Here is a 22,541-nt window from a genome sequence, read left to right as displayed (position 1 = left end):
GCCTATGATGGCATCACTTGAATAAGTATGTGGACAGTGTTGGCATTGGGCTTTGTTGCAAGGATAGGTTCCTGGGTTAGTGTTTTTGTTGTTGTGGTGTGTGGTTGCTGGAGAGTATTGCTTCAGGTTGAGGGTCTGTCTGTAAGCAAGGACTGGTCTGTCTCCCTTTAAGCTGGAAATCAAACTTCTGACCATATAAGTTGGCTGATCTAGGAGCTGCTTTGAAAGCCTCACAGATGCCAATAACCACCTGGAATGAGCTCACAGATGTAATTACAGAGTCTTTGATTGTTGCAGAGGGCTTTACCCAAGCAAATAGATACATTGCTGTAGTTTTTGTGACAGCTTCCAACAGGCCTGCCCCTTGCAGATCTTCAGAAGAGATTTTAGCAGGCTTTTTAATTACACTAACAGAACCAAAATATTTTTGCTGATTGGCAAAGCAGTTCTATTATTTCAGCATGTGCTGTATAGTCATTCAAAAATATATCTGTAGGGTTACAAGTCTAAGGGATTTGCACTTAGAGTTATAGAAAAGTACTCTTTGTGATATACATTAGTGATTTACACTAACATGAGCCCACAAGCCAGCGTGACAATTCAGATTAACCCTATTGGCTCCAATGCCATGCCGCATACTGCGATATGCTACAGCGAGACTATATTTTGTTGCAGGCTATGTTAATTTACAGCAGCATTGGGCCAAGTACTGCAAGATCCTGCCAGACCAAATTGCCCCATGTGTGCTCATTTTCCCCCAACATGTTACAACACAAGGGAACTTTGCAAAAATATGTTTGACTTCACATAGCTCCACATACCAAAACTAATTCTCATCTATTCCAGCTTCAACAAAGGCAGCCAGTGCAGGACTGCCTATCATTGTGGCACATTTTAATGCAAAGGTGATACGCTTTCACTCAGCACTCTCCTGCCACGAGTCAGCTTCCATCAGCATGCAACACACAGAGGCTTCCCAGGTGCATGATAGACTTCAGAAGGATTGCCACAACAACTCGCACTGGTTCACATGCTTCTGTACCACTTCCATAGCTGGGAGAAATTCCACTGTGCCATCCTCTTCCCTGGATCACTCCAGCCGGAGTCCTTCCCAGTCAGCACCTCCTGATTCTTCTCCTCTTTCTCTGCTGGATCTCTCTGTTTGACCTACTAACTGAAGCCTTCTGTGCATAGGTCAGATGGAAAGCAACTCCACAATATAAGCCACATCAAGAGACTGGGGAGGGAAGAAAAAGAGGATTCCCCCACAAGACCTCCAGTTTGCCAGGCACAGATGCAGGAAAGGAAACAAGGAGTATGTTGGCATCTATACTAGAAATAATTTAATATATTAATTTAGCATAGAATGTTATACATATATTTATATACACACACACACACACACCCCCACCCACCCACTTAGGGCCTAGTGGCTTCTAGCCAACAATCTTACCACACCTGAATGAATTCACTCTCATAGCCATGCTAGAGTGAAGGGTTCCAATTTTACATATGGGGTAACCAAGACAGAGGGGAAATTCTGATTCTCAGACTTCTTGTGACAGCCACTGTGTTAGCTATTTATAGGAGCCAATTATCCACTAGGAAAAAAAAGTCTCATTGGCCACCTTGTTGACTGGATACATGGAAAAAAGACCCAGGTCAGCTTAGCTCTTCTGTGTGAAGATCCAAACTCCTCTGCCATTCTCAAAAGCCAAGGCAATTTGGCCAACTAGGCATTGTCACAATGCCTCTTAGACAGCACTTCATTTGTAATGAAAGAGGTGCCGGGGCCAGAGCTCAAGCTATTTTTTTTACTTTCATAATGGATGCAGCCACCGCAGAGGTCCGGGGCTAAGAACTGCCAAGCCTAGAGGTGCCAGGGCTCAGCTCTGTTCTTAGACTTTAGAAGTACTGCATGTTAAAACAAAATGCCGAGATTAGGTTAACCAAGGAATTTAACTCCCTCCTCATTAGTGTCTAGTTTAGTGGGGTTTTCCATGTTGAAACTCTGAAGCCTAAGTGTATCAAGTTTTCCCCCTATGTTGTCAGTGTCAGACAAGCTGACAGCTCAGTTCACAGAGTCCCTGCCGTGTCAGCCTTAAATTCGTTAAAAACAACAACAGTGTAAAAATTCCCTCAAGGAAGCCGCAGTGACCGCCAACTAACTAACGTTTGCCCAGAGATATGCAATACTGAGTGACAAGAGCTCGCCAATGTTGTTGCGTGCCAAACATTCTTTAAGGGGAAGATTTTCAAGAGATCAGAACTACTGTGCCAAGTTGTTTTAAAAATCTGGCCCCACTTGTGGGTGTAGAGCCCTTCTGAAAATTCCGGCCTCAGATGCCAGTTCTGATCTCACACTGGTTTACCTCAATTTACAATAGTGTAAATGAGATCAGAATCAGGTCTTAAATGCCACATGAACAAATCACCTGATCATTGCCCAAGGACTTTCGCGGGTAGGGGGGAAGAGAAAGAACCACACAACAACATACATACGTGCTGTTGGTCAATGCCAAGCCACATAGAGGGCTACTGTATTTCTTCTGTTACCTGGAAATATCACTGCAGAGTCAAAAAAAAAAAAACAAACAAACAAACAAACAACCACACCCACACCCCAAACAACCACCCACATTTCTCAACCTGAAGTAGGAGGAAATCAGATGGGCAAGAAAGGGAGATCCAGAATTCATAAAAATTAGATGCCAAAACAAGTGGCTAGCCCGCCAGAGCTATAGTCTCAGGAGTAGGTTTTCATGAATGGGAAAATGGAGACCCCAAAAAGTTAGTAGCCTCATGTTCAGAGGAGCTGAGCTGCTGCAACTCCCATTGGAAATGGAGCTGTGGGTGCTTAGCACTTTTGAAAATAACCTATACATGACTTTCCCAAAACCCCCACAGCAAGTTAGTGACAGAGGTGTGGCAGGAACTCAAGAGTGCCTAATGTCCAAACACAAGCTCCTTTCTCCAGACCAGGCCACCTGCATAGCCACCTTAATATGGAGATCATATTTTTAGCTTTCCTCTATCTAAGCTGACTATGGAGTTAAAATACCTGACCAAGACTCAAACTATATCTTGAATGAAGCCAAGCCAAGCATAAGCAACCAAGACAGCTGGCCTTAAGAAAAACCTACAGCAGAACAACTCTTGGAGAGCAGGGAAGGGGACAGTGATTCCAGAGGAAACTGAACAAGAGCCCCAGCAGCTGATATGTACTGAAAAAAGTCAAGACCACCCATGCCAAACAGGAAAGGAATCACCTTCCCCAAAGAGACACACAGGCAATAGAGCATTACTCATGCTGGGAGTCCATCACACATCTACTCCCAAGAAGTAGAACCCAGTAGCATTGTCACCAACTAAACCTTCAAAAAGGAGTTTGGATTTTCACACAGAAGAGCTCAACTGACCTGGGTCAGGGACACGACCCTGCAGCATTTAGAACAACAATGAGAGGAAAGAGTTAGAAACCTCCGAGTTTAATAAGGACTGAATAGCACGCAATGAAGACAAACTTCTGCCCTTCCTTTCAGGGTCACCACATCTCACCAGGCTACCAAGCGATGTGACACCAGACCAATGGAAAACCCAACTTAGAGCCATTATGTCACCAGAACAGATTCCTTGGGCAAATGACACTGTTAGCTGCTTCCACAAGCAGCTGCCTTGATCATTAGCCTTTTTCATGATTAAGAAAAGCAATTCAACCAAGCTGAAGAACCTCGATACCAGCTCCTTGAACAGACACATGAGCACAATTTTGAAGAGTGCTCAGCACTCACTGGGAGGAGGCAGAGAGGAGCAGAGCAGGTACTCAGCAACAGCTGGTACTACGAGCTGAAGACAGCATATAGGTTCCTGTGCCACAGTCTGACCTAATGACTCCATCCCTGCACCTCACAAGAGCAATGGAAGACGCAGGACTGGAGGTAAAGAATAGATAGAGCAGCCACCGAGGTGCTCAGCATCCAGTCTCAGAATCTAAATAAGTGTAAGGGGACTGTTACCCCCTTACTACATTCAGGGTGTTTTGGTTGGCTAGCTCCCAGCACTAAAAGGGGAAGGGTCTATGGGAAACCAGGACCCTGAGACTGATAGTCCCCAGGAACAATGGGGAGAGGCCAATGTTCCAGGTCAGCCTGAATGACAGGGTGAGCAGGCTAATCAAGGAGTCAGGAGGCCAGGGAGGTCCCGTCCTCCGTGTGAGCTGGAATTGTCTGGGTCAGACAGAGTGGGGGCCGAGCTACAGAAAAAGCAGGGGCCCAAGCTGAGCTGGGGAGCAGAGCTGTGCCAGATCCAGAGGACCAGAAAAGCAGCCCAGAGAGAGCAGACCCTGTGCTGGGAGCAGAGCTGCAGCCCCAAAGCCAGAGGCACAGCCCAGAGAGAGCAGACTTGCCCTGGAAGCAGAGCTGCAGCAACCAGAGCCAGAGGGGCCAGAAAAGCAGCCCAGGAAGCAGGTCAGTGCTGGGAGCAGAGTCACAGAAGCAGCCTGCAGCGCAGACCTGTTCTGGGAGCAGAGCTGCAGCAACCAGAGGCAGAGGGGCCAGAGAAGCAGCCCAGGGAGCTGGAGGCAGAGCAGCAGCAGCAGCACTGAGACCGAGTGGTGCAGCTGGGGTTAGAGCTGGGTGCGGTGAGCAGCTGGGGAGACCGAGGGGGACCCTGGTCAGCAGGCCTAGCACAGGGAGACGCCTCAGCCAAGAGGCTCTGCAGGCCAGGCTTGGATCATAACCCCAACAGGGCGGGGGCGACATTGGGAAGAAAGGTCCTACCACTTAGAGCGTGTGGCCACCACCAGAGCAAGCGTCCAAACCACAGCATCCCTGCAGCACAGCCAGGGCCTAAGAAGTAGGCCTGGGACTTACAAGGAGCAGACTGTGAACTGCCCTGATGTTCCAGAGACACTGTTTGTGATGTTCCCTGATGTTGATGAGTTTCCTTTAACCTTTCCCATGTTTCCTTATTCTTTTTAAAATTGTTGATTAAATAACTTGTATTTGCTTTAACTTGTATGTAATGGTCAGAGAAGTGCCCAGTGCAGAGAGAGTACCCCAGAGTGGGGACACCTAGCCCGTCCTTGGTGACCACAGCAGGGTTGGGGGTCGAGCCCCCCAGGAATCCTGGGCACAGCCTTGTTGGGGTTACGAGGACTCTGGCAGACAGGAGATAGAAGGGGAGTGCTCAAGGGCAGGGAGGCCACTGGGTAAAGGAAGTGGGAGCGAGGACTCAGATCCTTTCACTAGACCACTTCACCGGGGTAGTTCAGAAGCCAGGAAAGTTCCCCACAATAGCGGGACTATTCCCCCGCTTACATAAGACTCCATGGAGCCATTTTATGAAGTGAGTAGAGGGGAGTCAATTCCTACTGCCCGCGCTGAAGTAAAGCCAGTGTGCTACCCCACAGATAACCAGATGCGTGGAGTGGACAATCACCTACCACCCCCCTGGTGTGGAGCAGCCCTGTAGACATCCTGTATGCCCTCTTCTTATACTTCCCTCTCCCCATTCACAGAATCCAGCCCACAGTTTCTTCACAAGAGAAGAAACAATTAATCAAGTTTCTCCCTGGTGTAATGACATGGACTGCCATGGAGTTGGACCAGGGATGAACGATCACAGACACCCCAGGACCAAGTGAACTTCAATATTATCTATTCAGTCCCCAAAATGTCCACCACAGCAGGTGAAAGTATCATACCAGCAACAGAGACACGTTATTTTGTACAGATGTGTTTATTAGCTATTTTAGGGTTATTGAAATATCAATGTCCTACACTAAAGTTATTAATTCTGCTGCTCCTGTCACTTGGTTATTTGTGTTTCCCTCTTATTATTGGCTCATCATTTCTGTAGTATCCTTATTGTGACATACTCCATTCAGAAAGAGACACGAAGCCCAAAGTTCCTCTTTCCATACCTGCACATGAAAGAACAGCTCAAGGGCTGAAGCGTACAAGAATGGGACTCAGAAGATCTGGGTTCTACCCCGGCCCTGCCACAGACTCACCAGCGGATCGTGTTACAAGGAAGGTTATGCAATCTCTATGCGTGCCCAGTACTACTCACCAACTTCACAGCCATGAGGCAAGAGTCAGTCTATTAATGTATGTGATGTGCTTCGATAGCCTGATGAAAGGCTAGCTATGTAGAGAAGCAAAGAAATAACTTCTCAACACAGTTTTACAGAGGCAGGAGAAGCTACGAATGGGTTTGACACACACTGGAGTCCAGATTGTGCATAACCAAGTTTAGAACTGAATGTATATATTTCCATACGATAGCATGTAGCAGCCCCAGGGTACTTTACACTAACATTAAAAAAGGTGTAGTTATTCAGCTACATTCCTTTGCCCCCAGCAAAATGGAGTCATGCCTTGCTCTCACAAAATGCACATACCGACTGCAGTCTATAGATGGTAAGAGCAGTGCTCAGCCTATAGCGTGCTCATCTCTCCCTCAGAGAATTTGCTGTGATGGTGGAATACTAGGAGTTTTGAAAGCTGGCTGTTAGGATATTCAAACTGAGCTTCCCAAACCTTTTCAACTAATGCCCCATGGTTTCATTCAATAGTTTATGGGATGTGCAGGGCTGGCATTAGCGGATAGCAAGCAGGGCAATTGCCTGAGGCCCTATGTCACAGGAGGCCTGCAAAGCTGTTATATGATTGGGCTCAGGTTCCTTAGTTTCTGCCTTATGCCCCAGCGAGTCTAATGCCGATCCTGGGGACATGGAAAAGAGATCCTCCTATCCCAAACATCACACAGCTGCCTTCGATAGATGCCTCAACACCATCCATCCTGTTGGCCTCTGCAGAAAAGTCCTTCTTGAAGGAAAATAATTGTTTCCCTTCATTTCTAAAGCTGGAGGGAGGTCGACACCTCTGAAAAGTAGGCTCAAAAGGTGTTTCACATTAGGCACCTAAAAATCAGTGGCCGCTTTCAGATATTCAGCCCTAAATCACTGCACAAGTTACACCTTCATCTAGTTCTATTCCTTTGCTTCTATGTGTATATTCATTTTAATAGTAGAAAAAAATACATAATACCAATCAAACCAGAACTTCTCAAGTACATTATTCAATTTCATAAGTTGTGACCTGGAGGGCTAGACCAAATGGTGCCCCAGGCAAGGCCCCCCCTCCTTCTATTTGTTAAACTTTTGAATACCTTATTTTTATTGCATTTGTAGCCCTCTTCACGATTTCAATGCACAATTTGCATGCATGATTTGTCTGCCATACAAGATGATAAATTTGCACGCTAGGATCTGTAAATCTGCAAGTCTGGCACCCCAGGAGGTTGCCTGCCCCCTATATCTGGCCCTGGGGGCAGTATTTTTACTGCTACTCTTAAGTATTATGGTAATACAACCACCCACAACCATTTTCTTCATTTTATAGTTGCACGTAAAGGCCCTACATCAGATTGGCTCCACTGTGCAAGGCATTGTGTAAATTTGTAGTAAAAGATAGATCTGATCTAATAAGCAGGAACTGAGAATTTAGAGATAACTAGGCCTCAGTTGCTAGCTTTAGGTATTGTAAAATTTAGTGCTGTATTGATTGTTAGACGCTTCATACGATCCAGATACACATGGCCTAGCACCTTTATCCCAGAAGCTCAACCCAAACATCAAGCCTGAGCGGACAAGGCTCTAAGCGCCATCCACTCACGTAAAAATGAGAGTTGGGGGATTTCATCACTTTTCAAGAGGAAGTCCCTGAATTGTCATAACACCCTTTGCATGAGGTAAGGGCTATTTGACAGATGGGGAAAACTGAGGAACAAAAAGGGTGAAATGTCTTTACCAAGACACACAATATGTCTAGAGCTAGGACTAGAACCCAGGAATCCCAGAACCCAGTGTTCTATTCTAACCACTAAAACCCACAACCAACTAATAAACCAGACCCACTTAAGATGCCCTTCCTTTCCTATTCTGAGAGGCTAGTTTGACCCAAAGAGACATCTTATCTTTTCCTTTGCCCTAGCAAGGCCCAAATGAACAGAATATTAAGTACATGCCTGAGTGCTTTATTGAAGATGGATAGACTTGGACAAATGCTTGAATGGCTGTTGAACTGGAACCTAAATCTCTTTTCTCCCATGCACATTTGCCCATGCATGCATGGACACATATAATCCTGGAGCAATGCATCAGTCACATTATTTAATATTGTACTGTTCTTTATTTTAGGCTATGTTCTAGTGACTCAGCACTACTCTTATCATTGCTGTTTTTAAATCTCTAATGCCATTTGTTACATTTGAAGCCTACAAATATCAACAAATGCAGGTTTTCAGAAAACAAACAAAAAGTGATTGAAAAGGCAAGACAGGCCTATTATTTTAGTTAAGAAAAGCAGGAGTGCCCCATCTCCTTCCCCCTGCCCATATGCGTTTCTGCTGCTCCAACGCCTTTTCCTTAGTGCTGGAGAATGAAATGTACATGAAAGGAAGTTATTCATCAAACAATTAGAAAGCCAAGACAGTAGGAGTTTTCCTAAATGAACATGATTTAGTGGAACAACAAAAGGAAAAAACAGCGTCTGGAATTCCAATGCCATTCCTACATCCCCATGCTCTTGCAGTTAAATTTGTTAGACCAGTTTAGTCATCTTCCACATAAAGCCCCAGCACAGAATTCAAAAGTCAGAGGAAGGCTAAAGCTGCCATGTTGTACTGATACAGCAAACTAGTACAGGAGGGCTCAATGGCTTGGAATAAGCTAAAGATCCCTTTTACTGTTTGGTTTCCTGTTTGAGTATAAACCAAGTAGTTTGTGACCAACAGTTCTTGCCACATGATGGACATTTGCCATCTCCTGAGAGATGCAGTCCCTGGGATCTGCAGTGGCTCAGCACCAGGCTCTTGGGGGCTATGCTCCAGTCCCTAAGCAGCCATGCATTCAGACTACAAACATATCACCACAAATGTAGCAGTCTTAGTAGAGACCCCAACTGCTGAATGACTCAAGGGTCTCAGACACCACAGCAGTGGAGAAACTATAAAAACCCAAATAGATGGGTTGACAAGTCGGGAACAGAACCTACATCGCAAGTCCCCACAACATGTTGATCCATTAGACCACAGCTATCCCAACCTAAATTTCACATTAAGAAACAACCTCCCAAAACAATCCCAACATTAGAGATCATCAAAATTTTTCCCACTGGAAAAAGTAGTTTTGTCAGAGCAGATGCTTTCCATAGTACAATGTCGATTTCAACCAGAGTTATTTTCCAAAGGGAGATACTAAATGAGAAGTCTAATTTCAAAAATGTAAAACACCCACACATTTTTTTGTAATCAAAATGAATTAACGTTTCAGATTTGAAACTTTTTAATGCATGAAATGGTTTGATATTGTGACTCGCTGTCCCACGTTCCAACAGGAACTAGTTTTGAAGTGTCAAAATTTCCCATTGGATGAATATGCCATTTCTGGAACAGTTCTACATAAATGGTTCTTAATAATGTTATACGAGTTCTGTTCAGTGTAGTTGCAGTCGTGTTGGTCCTAGGATAGAAGAGAGTCATGTCATGGAGAAACAACATGTCTCTAACATTAGTTCCATAATTTTATATTTTGTTACTCTGTGTTTGTAAGTGTAAAATTACAGGACTAAGACATGTTCCCTGCCCTGCCATGCTTACAGTCATGCGTGTCAATGCTTTTGGGGGTGGGGGCACTGATACAAGCCTATAATACACACTGCTGCAGCCTACCCTGCTTTAAAGCCAGGATAAACAGTATGGGTATAAGCTCCTTTTTACACCAGTGTTAACTCATCCACACGCAGGATTTGCACTGGCACAGCAAAGAGAAAAGCAGGGTTTACAAATGCTGAATGTTTACCACTCATGCTTGGATTTTAAGATAATATATTAATATTAAAGATACCAACAGTGAATAGATACAACAGTGAAATTTTAAAAAGTGATTTAAATCAAGATACTCTTGAAAGCCTCCTAAGCCACTTTGTGTTACTGTACAGAGCTACTCATTCATTTGAACAGCTGTTTTACTTCTAGAGAAGCTTAAGGAGAAAGGGGGAGGGGGACACAAATCTAAACTGTTTTCTCTGTTAAAGCAGCAAGACATAATAAATTAACGGTGATTTACATTAAATTCATGTGAAACTGGTTCAGTGTTTGTTTTGCTTCACCTGGAGACTGGTTCCCCTTTGAACGCTATAGCCCTCGTATAAAATCTGTAATTAGGGTTTTCTTTGTTGAGCTGAACAACCTTTAGTTGCATTCCCAGGACTATAATGGTTCCCTCTACTGGCATAACAGGTTACATTTCAGTCATTTTTAAAGCTACGGTTCTGTGTAGCCTAGTGGACACAGTCTGGGGATATCAGAAGACTGGGGCTCCAAACCCTTTTGGGGTTATGTTTTCATTCAGAACTCCTCAATACCTGGCTTGAGGGTCTTATTTACAGTGACCAAGTCCTCAGTTTAATTAGTGCTTCCTAACCAAAGACTAATTGATTCCAACAGGGATGACCTTTCTTAGGGTGCATAAAAATGCACCGTGCGCTTTTGCAGGACAGGATGAGTCAAAGGGAAAGGCGGACTCGTGGCACCTTAGAGACGAACACATTTCTTTGGGCATAAGCTTTCGTGAGCTACGGCTCACTTCGCCCCTAAAGAATCTCCCGTTTCCCTTGGCCATTTAAACCTGGTCTCTTCGGGCAGCTTAGCCGGGCTGATTTTAACAAGAACTTGGCTTTCCTGGGTACGGGTTGAATGATGTTGATCAGATCAACGAAATGCTCAGCTTCTCGGGTCTCTAGGAGAAGCACCGCACGGGCTCCCTCGGGGATGGGCTGCCTCCTCCTGGCTAGTGGGGGGGGGGAGGAGAAAGGCTTTTTAACCCAGGAGATCCTACTCTCTACTTCCAATTCATCAGCTTGCTGGGGAGACGCCAAAAGCATCCGTGTTTAAATGTCCCGCGGGAGACCACCCCGAACGCCCAGCCGAGTCAAGGGGACACTGGGGGCGTGGAGCGTTATCAAAGTCGGCGGGGACTGGAGAGGGGGAAACCATCTCTACTATACAGCCATCCGATGAAGTGAGCTGTAGCTCACGAAAGCTTATGCTCTAATAAATTTGTTAGTCTCTAAGGTGCCACAAGTCCTCCTTTTCTTTTTGCGAATACAGACTAACACGGCTGCTACTCTGAAACCTATACGGCCACAGAAATGCTGAAGTCATGGGGACGCTTGGTGCAAGCCTTATGCCCTACTAGCAAACGTTTGCAGCATTTGACTTGGTCTGTAAGGTTTTCGGGACAGAGACCTCTTGCTCAGGTCTACACCCCTAATAAATAAATGGCTTCCCCGTTGGGGCGGTGGCAGGGGCCGGAGAAAGTTTCCATGCCAGGGGCTCGCGTTTCACAGAGAGAGAGATTAAGGGGGGGGGCGCTGACTGCGACCCCCTTCCCCCCGTGGACGTGGCCATTGCTCCAGCCCTGCGGCGGAGTACGGCACAAGGCAAAAGCCACCGGGCCCGAGGCTGGAAGGGACAAACCGGATTTACTCACCGGCGGTTTGCGAAGCCGCTGCCCGGAGATCCTGAGCTCTGCTCGGGGTAGGCGTGCGGCAGCGTCGTGGCTGGGAACGGATAGAGGAAACCGGTCCCTAGGGTACATCCATAGAAACAGCCCCACCAGGGCAGGAGGAGAGCCAGGTTCATCTTTGCAGCTACAAATCCCACCACACGGCACCGAGGGGCGGACTGGGGGGTCCCAGTGACATGCGACTAGCCTGGGCGGGGGGGGGGGCGTGAGAATTTGGGGGTATAGGGCAGGATCTCCCCGCAGGGCGCCGATGGCGAGCGGCTGCCCCTGGCTTTTAAAGGGAAGTCAAGTCCTCTCTGCAAGCTGAGCCCGGGCGGCGGCGGCCAGAGCCGGGGGACCCCGCACACGCAAGGCTTTTCAAATTTGGTGAGGTCGGTTCAGTGCCGTCAAAGGGGGCGTGGGGTTTCTCCATTAACCCTTCGAGGACGTGGCCGAGACCCCGCGGCTCCGGCGCTTCCCTTGCGAGAGGCGGTGGCCGGGCTTAACACGCTCACACGTGCTGAGGATCGCTGTGAAATTGAGCCTTGCCAAGGGGAAGAGAGAACAAGACGGATCCACTTGGGCCCGGCCAGAGCCTGATTATTTTTGTACCCAGCCAACCCCTCAAATCGGCACTGCCTAAAGCCCTGCTATCCCTGTTGTACCAAAAAAACCTTCCCCCACCGCACCCCACCCACCTGGCGACGGTATCACAAAAACCCAGATCTGGCTAATTTGTGTCCCCAACTACCCAAATTCTGATGCTTAAACAGAGAGCATCCGATGAAGTGAGCTGTAGCTCACGAAAGCTTATGCTCTAATAAATTTGTTAGTCTCTAAGGTGCCACAAGTCCTCCTTTTCTTTTTAGAAACAAGTGTGGATGCGCACACACACACAGACCCCCCCCCCCCCAAAAAGCACAAAACTCTAGATCTGGCACCTTGATCCCAACAATGTGTGGTCACAATCCTTAGTCCAAACTTCTGTTTGAGCAAAGAATAGGATAGCCAGTCCTGTACTTTAATAATCTGGACTCTGAATTTCCCTAGCACAGCAAAAACTAACAAATCTCTCTGATTCTGAACCTGGATCCTGCCAAGTTTTAGCTGCAAACCCAGCTTGTGCCCTCAGAGTTCAGAAAAGTGTTGCTTCTAATATTCCTCTGGAGCAGTCAGGACCCCAAGCACACCCCAATCCAAGGAAACTGCAAGATCTCTGATTTGGTATCTGTACCCTGCTGGATCCAGCTAATTTCTGAATGCAACCCTTCCCCTCCCACACACATACAAATTATTTTCCTCCTCCACAACAGGATAATCCAAATCCCAATGAATCAGGGTGCAAGGAACCTCTCAGAGGCAGGGGATCAAACAAGGTTTTTGCAGCACTGTTGTACCAGGATGCCTTGTGGCTTTTTAGGTGAAGTTGGAGCAGTGCTTCTATATCGTGACTGGGAAATTGCAGAGCAAATTGGGAAACTGCAGGGCACATGCTGTTAAAAATTCCCAGATTTGGGGAAATTTCCCAGGATATAGATGCACTGAGTTGGAGTAGTTTAACTTGATCTCCCTGTAGGCCGCAAGATTTGAGAGTTTGGGAGAACCCAGCTTTATCCAGACCTGCTATCTCAGTTTCAGTAGCTCAGATACCAGGATCCCAGGGTATCTGACCCCTTTCATCCACACTTCAAATAACTGTGTGATTAATGGCCATTTGTTACTTTTTTCTGGTGGATATGCTCATTTGTACCTCATCTGTCTTTTGTGTTTTGGAGTAGGGAAGCACTTCTGAGAAACTTGGAAAGTTTCTTCTCTACAGTCCTTTCCTGTTTATATAGAGATTTTTGTGAACCCCCTTCATGATGTGCTTCTGATCAAGCACCCTGTGATTTTATTGCACGTTGGCAAGACTGTTAAATGCGAGTCTCAATAAACTTCCTTCCACTGGTTGAAGAAAAGCCTCAAAATATTGCCTGTTGAAATCTACCTCAGTGGTAGCACAGTGGAACTGGCCTTTGTGTTCAGACTAAGAATCTGGTACTAAATAGCATCTCTTCTGAGTATTTATTATTTTGTAGACCTGAACAAGAGGTCTCTGTCCCGAAAACCTTATAGACAAAGTCAAATGCTGCAAATGTTTACTAATAGAGCATAATGCTTACACCAAGCGTCCCAATGACTTCAGCATTTCTGTGGATGTATATTAGAGATTATTTTCCCCTCTCAATTCCCAGCAGAAACTCAGCAGCACAACCACCCAAGTTATAAACTAATGTTTCAGGTCATAAACCATATTAGGAATGTTGTTGTACCCCTGTTGGTCTCAGGAGGTTAGAGTTATGAGGTAGGTGAGATAATATCTTTTATTGGACCAAATTCTGTTGGTGAGAGAAACAAGCTTTCAAAGTCCACAGGGCTCTTCTTCAGGTCTGGGAAAGGTACTCAGAGCGTGACAGCTAAAAACAAGGTGGAAGAGATTGTTAAGCATAAGGAGTTAAAACATGTTGCAAAAAAATGAAGTGGGCTATTGACACCTCTGCAGCCATAGGACAAAGAAGAGTTAGTGGGTTACGGATTGTTGTAATGAGAGACCTAAAACCAGGGTCCATGATTTCTGGTGTCTAGCACAGTTATACTTAAGCTCCCAGGCTCATCTTTTAAAGGTGTTGTGCAGGTTTCCTTTCAGGACCAGGACTGAGAGAAGATGAGCACTCTGAAGCTTGAAAGCTTGTCTCTTTCACCAGATAGCTGTGGCTCCAAAAAAATATATTACCTCCCCTGCCTTGTCTCTCTACAATTAGGAAGAAACTTCTATAATGGATAAATTGTTCCATAGTTGTCCACTACAGGAATCCAGCCACCTTTGTTTGAAGCATGTGATACCAGCCACTGTCAGATAGGATACTGAACTAGAAAGATGACTGGTCTCATCTGGTGTGGCAATTTCTGTGTTCCCATTCTTTTAAAATAAGATTACTTGCTGTGTTACCTTACTAAACTTTCTTATAATACTGTAGTGCTATATTGCATACTTCCCGCTCATTAATATTAAGATTCTTTATACATGAAGGTAAATATCCAATGGCTGGAAACTGAAACTGGACAAATTCAGACTACAAATAAAGCATATGTTTTTAACACTGAATGTAATTAAACATTGGAGTAATTTACCAAGGGAGGTTTTGTATTCTGTCACTTGAAATCTTTAAATTCAAGACTGGTTGTTTTTTCTAAAAAACCTGTTCTAGTTCAACCAGAAGTTATGGGCTTGATGCAGGAATCACTGGGTAAAGACTAGATCATCATGGTCCCTTCTGACCTTAAAAATGTATTAAATATAGACTTTGGAATTGATTTGGTTAGTATTTATTCAGGTCAATAAATCTTACTGCAGACTGAAGTCAGTATCTGCTTAGCATCTACTGCTGAATTTCTTATGATCAATTGAAACAATGCTGTCCAGAGAACTAAACTTGGGAACATTAGCTTAATGGTGGATACATGGGCAAGATTGTTTTTTGCAACCCATCAGAATCACCATACATTACTCATGGCTGCCGTAATTAATTCTCTCCATGAATGAGGGAGTCCCCAAGGTAGCTTTGGAAGTTTATGTTTTGATAAAAGATGTATTGGCCACTGGTAAACTATTTAGGTTGCTAGAAACAAATTAACAACCATTTTAAAAAACTGGCTTTACTGTTCATGAAAGATACCAGATTGACAGCTCTTGAATTTGAAGTTCCCAGGGCCTGACTGTCCTTTCATTTATACCAGCTATGGACATTTACCAGCTAGACAGTTCTGGACATCCCAAATCAAACAACACAGTGTTCAGGGTGGAGGTTTTTTACTGCTTTATATAATGGAATGATCATCTCATTATTTTATATTCCATTGTTTATACATCCTAACATTTACCTTGTCTTTTTCACATCAGCACTACACAATTCACTACTCACTACACATGTGAGTACTACACATTCCACTAGTCACAAATAAACTCAGGTCTCTTTTCCAAGTAGTCAGACATCAGTGATGTAGATAAATAGTTTATATCGTTCCTTCCATGTTCATTTGTCAACACTGAATTTCATCTGCCATTGTGTTGCCCACTCATCTGGCTTTGTTAGATTCCTGTGAAGTTCCTCACAATTTTCTAGTCTTTACTACACTAAACAATTTTTTGTCATCTGCATATTTGGCCACCTCAGTTTTCATTGATTTTTCAAGATCATGAATGAATATATTAAACACTGGTCTTAGTACAGGACCTTAGGACTTTCCCTTTCCTTGCTGTGCCATGATAAGTATTCCAGAAGGTGGGAGTCTAGCAAATTATGACATTAGCCCTCGGCAGTAAGCTAGTATTATCTCCATTTTACAGATTGAGAAACTGAGACAGAGAAGTCAAGTGACTTTCCCAAGGTCACCAAGAGTTAGAGGCAGAACGAAGAGTAGAACTTGGATGGCCTGATTCCTATTATTCTCGCACTAATCTTTAAATCATACTTGCCCTCTTTGCTGTGTGGATGATCTAAGATGACAGAAGAATTAGCTTCCAGGATGTTTTTGGAAAGAAGGAGAAAGAGTAATATCTACTGCATGGGGAGAATTAAATATGACATTTAATGTTTAGTCCTTTGGATATGCATAATGTAATCACACGCAATAGTGGTAATAAATGAATATTTTTTCTCCCCATGGTGCTTACGAGTGCTACATATCCTAACAATTTCTCAAAACTATGTTGATAAATTGGAAACACAGTGATGGAGGCAATGAAGACAGCCAACAAAAATATAATTCATTCAATTTATCAGGGAGACTAACTATGAGGAGAGAAGCCCTGAAATATGAACAGCCCTGTTCTTACAAACCAGACACACTATATTACAAGAGATAAAGCTACACATTTTTGAAAAGAGTATTAAACATATAGATGAAACATATGTTTATGCAACCAGGGCTATATATATTTTTTGGAAATATTTAACTACCTCTGTTCAAGAAGAGGAGGGTGATGCATACTGGAAAAAATAGTACAGAAGACTGAGAGAAGAACAGCAAGAACAGAATGGAAGAAAAGGCCAGATTCTGAACTCATTGTCCCCTCCAAGTCTATTGACTTCAGTGGAGTTATTTCTCATTTACAATGCTGTGAGAGCAGAATATGGCCCCAGAATTTCAGGAGTTACACACAGATGTTTTTTATCCTTCCTATGATTGTAAAAGTCACCAGCTACTTGGGGGACAGCTGAATTTCGCTGGAGACCATGGAAAGCATTGTGAATAAGCTTTATAGCGACTGCTCCTTGGATCGCGTCAGTGAGTTTTTCCATGTAGATACTAGAAAGAGAGCAAAGCAAAAAACAGCCTTGCTCTATTTGGTAAAACCTTATTGAGACTTAGAATTATGAAGCGTCCTTTTGAAGTTAAAAGGAGTCAGATAAGAAGCCAATCTAAAAATGAAAATGCTTGGAATAAAGCCCTTCCAGTGTAGAACACAGATACTATCATTAAATGATATAAATGGTCCACTCAAGTATCATCTGACAGTTAAAGTAGATAGACGAAGGTTTGGTAGCAATAAGATCTTAGGAAGATCTCAATGGTAAATTAGACTGCAATATTACCAGGGTTATTACCAGAGAAGTCATTACTCAGGCAAAACTCTTATTGATCTCAGAGGGGAGTTCTGCTTGAATGAGAAGTTTCACATCAGGCCTTCTATCTGAACAATCTTTCCAACCGGATTGTCACTCTGTCCTTGTGTCACTTTGAAGCCTACAAAAACAACGAGGAGTCCGGTGGCACCTTAAAGACTAACAGATTTATTTGGGCATAAGCTTTCATGGGTAAAAAACCGGAGAGTCTCTATGTAAAAGAATAAATGGACAGAAATCAGACATCAGGAATGGTAACTTACAAAAGCCAGTAGGAGAATACTTCATTCTCCCTGGACATTCAATAACAGATTTAAAAGTAGCTATCCTTCAACCAAAAAACCTTCAAAACAGACTTTAAAGAGAAACTGCAGAGCTACAATTCATTTGCAAACTTAACACCATTAATTTGGGCTTGAATAGGGACTAGGAGTGGCTGGCTCACTACAAAAGCAATTTTCCCTCTCTGGTATTGACACCCCCTCATCAATTATTGGGAGTGGACCACATCCACCCTGACTGAATTGGCCTTGTCACCACTGGTTCTCCACTTGTAAAGTAACTCCCTTCTCTTCATGTGCCAGTATATTTATGCCTGTATCTGTAATTTTCACTCCATGCATCTGAAGAAGTGGGTTTTTTTATCCATGAAAGCTTATGCCCAAATAAATCTGTTAGTCTTTAAGGTGCCATCGGCCTCATCATTGTTATTGCGGATACAAACTAGCACAGCTACCTCTCTGATACTTTGAAGCCTTAAATGTCTATTGAGTCAGTGTGAAGCAAAGGAAACATCTACAAGCATGGATTTGCCATCTGTTGCCATCCAATTTTTATGTTCTCAGCCATTTTCACTTCAAAAAGTACCAGTAGTAAAGGTAAAAAACTGGACAAGATTCATTCTGAAGCATAATTCAACAAATGGAATACTGGCTGGCTCAAGAGATCAATGGGATATTTGTTAACAGCCAACCCATGTGATTTTTAGGACAATATCAGTGTGCAGTGGAATTGATATGACTTCTTCGTATTTTTGTACCACGCAAAGAATCATTTATACCATTTTCCAAACGGGATAACTTTTTCCAGAGTGCAGCAATTAGAAATAATCTGAATTCTCGAGTGCCAATGTATTTGGCCTTTGGCTTTATGCCTTATTACATATCCCAGATAAGAACCACATGCCCTGTCATCAGTTATTCATTAAATATATTATTATTTAGTTGTGAAGTTCTGACCATGTGGTTAGTGTTGTGCAAGGCACAAACATGAAACTTGTAAACTCTCCAAGGCATGGCCAGTCTGGAAGATGTACAAATAAGAGAGGTTTCAGAGTAGCAGCCGTGTTAGTCTGTATTCACAAAAAAAAAGGAGTACTTGTGGCACCTTAGAGACTAACAAATTTATTAGAGCATAAGCTTTCGTGAGCTACAGCTCACTTCATCGGATGTGAGCTGTAGCTCACGAAAGCTTATGCTCTAATAAATTTGTTAGTCTCTAAGGTGCCACAAGTACTTTTTACAAATAAGAGAAAGTGCCCTAGAAAATCTTAAGGAAATACCATAGATAATGCATTAGGCTGGGACTGTCAAAGGGGTCAAAGAGAATTTGTCATGCAAATTCATTTGGGAGCTGAGTGCCTAACTCCTGTAGGCTCCTTGAAAGACTCAGTTTTAATCATCAGTGTTTTCTCTTTGTGGGCCTTGCAAAAGTAGTTTTTGTTGTTGAGCAGGGATTTGAATGAGGGAAGTATGGAGACCTGTCCCTCAAAAACTACAGCACCGAACTCCTTCACCCACTCACAGGCTCTTTCCCTCCTTCCTCCCCTCAGTCCCTAACATCCCTTCCTGTCTTCCCTGAAAGCTGGTTTCCTCCCACAGCTCCACCCCTTTGCAGCTGGTCCTTTCCTACGACAGACCCCAATTCCACATAGATGAGCCTATCTTCCCCACTATATGTCCTAGGCTCCAGCCACCCCCATTTTCTCTCCATCTCCTTCTATCAAACACCCAGCTTCCATCCCCCACACAGTGGCTATGAGCATTCGTGTGTGTTCTTGACAAACACAGCCAGCCGCTAGTCAAATATCATGCCCATTCCCTGGGCAATTCTATCTAGCTGCGGCCTAAGACATTTGTAGTCCTTCATTCACAGGGCTCTTTCAGTAACTTATTCCATATGGATTTTGAAACTGTTTAGCCAGAGCTTCCCCCCCCCCCTTTCCCATGCTCCTAATTTTCAAATTAAGCTCTCTTGTTTTCATGGCCTTCGTCTGAATCAATTTGATTCATCCTGATTAATCCTCTTCGTTCTTCTAAAACCACTGGCTGAGTCACAGCAAGATCTCATTTCAAACAAGAATATGCCAAATCTCCCCAGTCTAGCTTCATAACTTACAGCTGAAAGACCTGGTATTATTCTCATTCTCTCTGCTTTATCCCCTCAAGTGCAACTATAACCCTCTAAGACACAGGGGTTGGTCCCATACATGGTATTCTGAATGACAGCTCACCAGTGTCTTATGGAATAACAATACCACCTCATTTGATTTATATTCTGTTCCTACAAGTAATGCAACCCAGCAGTCTGTTCAGTTTTTTCACTACAGCCGTGCATTAGGCGGAAAACTTTGGAGATTTTTTTAAAAGAATATTTTTCTAGATTTATTAATCTACCTTTATATGCATTTTACTGCATTGACCCTTTGTAGAGCAAGCATTTAACTAATCCCTGTATAATGTTGAGCGCAACATATCTCACTATCTAGCTCTCCAGCTTCCAGCTTCTAAACCTCCCTTTCTTTAACACTATCCAGATAATACATGGAAGCAATAAAATGACAATTGAGGTGCCAAATACAGAAAGAGTCATTGGAGGTATTAAGTACTACACCTATTATAACACAGCTGGAGCCAGGTATTTCCCAAATTACATATACACATGTACCACCTTGATTACTGTTTAGTTAATCCCCACCCTGCTCTCAAACATAGCCTACACAATTGGTCAGTATCCAGAACAGGAGTGGGCAAAATACGGCCCGCGGGCCAGATCTAGCCCATCTAACATTTCTGTCTGGACTGTGACTATCATTTCTGCCTTGCCTCCTTTGCCCCCTTGTGATCTCCAGGCTGCTAAAAGCCCCGCAGCGCAGCGGGGTACTCAGGCAAGCTGCCTGCCTGTCGTGGCCCCACGCCGCTCCCAGAAGCGGCTGGCTGCTGCTGACATGTCTCTGTGCACCCCTGGCCGGGGCAGGAGAGGAGGAGGCAGCTCTGTGCGCTGCCCCTGCCCCATCCTCTTAGCTTCCATTAGCCAGAAACCAGCCAATGGGAGCACAAACAATGCACAGAGACCCACTGCCCTCCTCCCCGCAAGGGGCATGCAGAGACTTGCCAGCAGCCCAGCCACAGCCACTTGCAGGAGTGGCATAAGGCCACGGCATGCAGGCAGCCTGCCTGAGCCCTGCTTTGCTGCCAGCTGGGAGCCACCTGTGGTAAGGGCCTCCCAGCCAGAGCCTGCACCTTGAACCCCCTCCCACATCCCTACACCCTGCCCCAGGTCAGAACCCCCTCCTGCACCCAAACTCGCTCCTAGACTCTGCACACCCCCTGCACCCCAATTCCCTGCCCCAGCCCGGAGCCCTCTCCTGCACCAAACTCCCTCCCAGAGTCCACACCCCCTCTATTAATATAATAGAAATGTGGGGGCAGTGACGACTTACCAAAATTCATGGAGTGGCCCCCTGCAAAAATTATTGCCCACCCCTAGTCCAGAACATTTCTTCCACCTACTCACCCACCCCTTGGGGTTCTCTATTTTTTTCCCCTTGACTTAAGGAACACCAAGCAAACCTTAGTCTGAGTATCCTGTCCCCAAACTGATTGCTTCCAGGATTTCTCTCTGCAGATCCTCCTCTCGATCTCCCTATTCTCGCCATTTCCAAAGGCAAAGTTAAGATTGTGGCATGGGTTTTTTTGTGGTGTATAGTGGTTGTGGTATTGGTGAAGTGCATGTCTCTGGGTGGAGGAGCATAGAGCATGTACAGTTGTGTGGGAAGTCTCAACTTTTTATTTCCTTGACTTTTAGGTTTGTGTTAGATATGGGGTCACCTTAACTGACACACCATAGTGTTTGCCTGCAGCATCTAAATTGCTTAGAGACACAAATTTCTATGAACGAACCTACTTAATAAATCTGTGTTGTTTTATAATCCCAATAACATTTATTGGAGACTGATAGATAGATAGATAGATAGATAGATAGATATATATATATATACACACACCGAAGACAGCAGCTTCATTAAAGCTTTACAGTGGGGGGAGGAAATATCTTTTAATGGACCAACTTCTGTTGGTGAGAGAGACAAGCTTTCGAGCCACACAGAGCACTTCTTCAGGTCTGGCTAAAAAAGAGCTCTGTGTCGCTCAAAAACTTGTCTCTCGCACCAATAGAAGTTGGTCCATTAAAAGATATTACCTCACCCACCTTGACTCTCTAGTATCCTGGGACATACACAGCTACAACAACATGGCATTCATCATTAAGACTTTGTTAGCTATTAAACAGGACTAGGCAGATACCATTCAGCTTTAAAATTAACACAACTAAACAGAAATATCAACCTAAGGAGGTTAAGGATAATCCACTGATGATGTCTACACAACATACATACATAGGTATTTAGGAACATAAAGTGCCTCTGTACATATTTGGATAACAGGAAATCCCTGGATGTAAAAATAGTGAATTTAAGAATTGGGAATTGAAAGGACCAGTTCAAATTAAAGATTTTATGACTGAGGACTCCATTTAATCTTTGAACACTTAAAGTAAGAATCTGGAATGCTTCCAACTCAATTCTTTATGTTCTTACAAGTGACAGATAATATTTCTGAACTTAGGAGGGAAAAAGAGAGAGTAATTGTAGTAATCCATCTAAAGCTGGAGCTGTGCTAATTAAAATGAAAACTAAAAATGTAGCATTTCAGTAAAGTATAGTATAGCTCAAGACGACAGAACGAGACAAGCCAAGGGGGAAAGAGATGTAGGATTTCAAATTACTGAAGAAAAATTGACTAGCATACCACTTAATATTATGCAATCATCAGTCTGTAGTAAATGTAACCTTTTTTTAAATAGCTCTCCCTTTCTTTTCTTTCTTTTTTTTAATTTCCAGGACATTCCTCATAATGTTTCAAAATGCAGAGCTCTACATGCTTCCGTGTATCGCTACCCTCACAGAAATGCAAGACTCACATATAGAATATGCAAAAATAAATAGACAAAAGGATCCTTAGTCA

At 44.0% G+C, this 22,541-nt stretch overlaps 2 protein-coding genes across 5 annotated transcripts in view; one reads left to right on the top strand and one right to left on the bottom strand.

Moving 5' to 3' along the window:
* Positions 1-11,976, bottom strand: part of COL26A1 (collagen type XXVI alpha 1 chain) — a 238,749-nt gene extending 226,773 nt beyond the window's left edge. For 2 of the 4 annotated variants that reach the window (XM_038376220.2, XM_038376219.2), the window contains exon 1: positions 11,558-11,937. In XM_038376220.2, coding sequence (XP_038232148.1) covers positions 11,558-11,709 — 152 coding nt within the window. In that variant the 5' untranslated portion in view covers positions 11,710-11,937. Of the gene's footprint in view, positions 1-11,557 lie in introns of all 4 variants that reach the window. The other 2 variants (XM_038376218.2, XM_038376221.2) reach the window with 2 other exon arrangements.
* Positions 6,871-22,541, top strand: part of IFT22 (intraflagellar transport 22) — a 30,051-nt gene continuing 14,380 nt past the window's right edge. The window contains 1 exon segment of the mRNA XM_038375777.2: positions 6,871-6,877. The gene's annotated coding sequence lies outside the window, so the exon portion shown is untranslated.

Source organism: Dermochelys coriacea, chromosome 17, assembly GCF_009764565.3.
Source record: "Dermochelys coriacea isolate rDerCor1 chromosome 17, rDerCor1.pri.v4, whole genome shotgun sequence".
Taxonomy (NCBI): Eukaryota; Metazoa; Chordata; order Testudines; family Dermochelyidae; genus Dermochelys; species Dermochelys coriacea.
The sequence above is the reverse complement of the archived record's forward strand: the minus strand, read 5'-3'. Positions and strand labels throughout refer to the sequence as shown.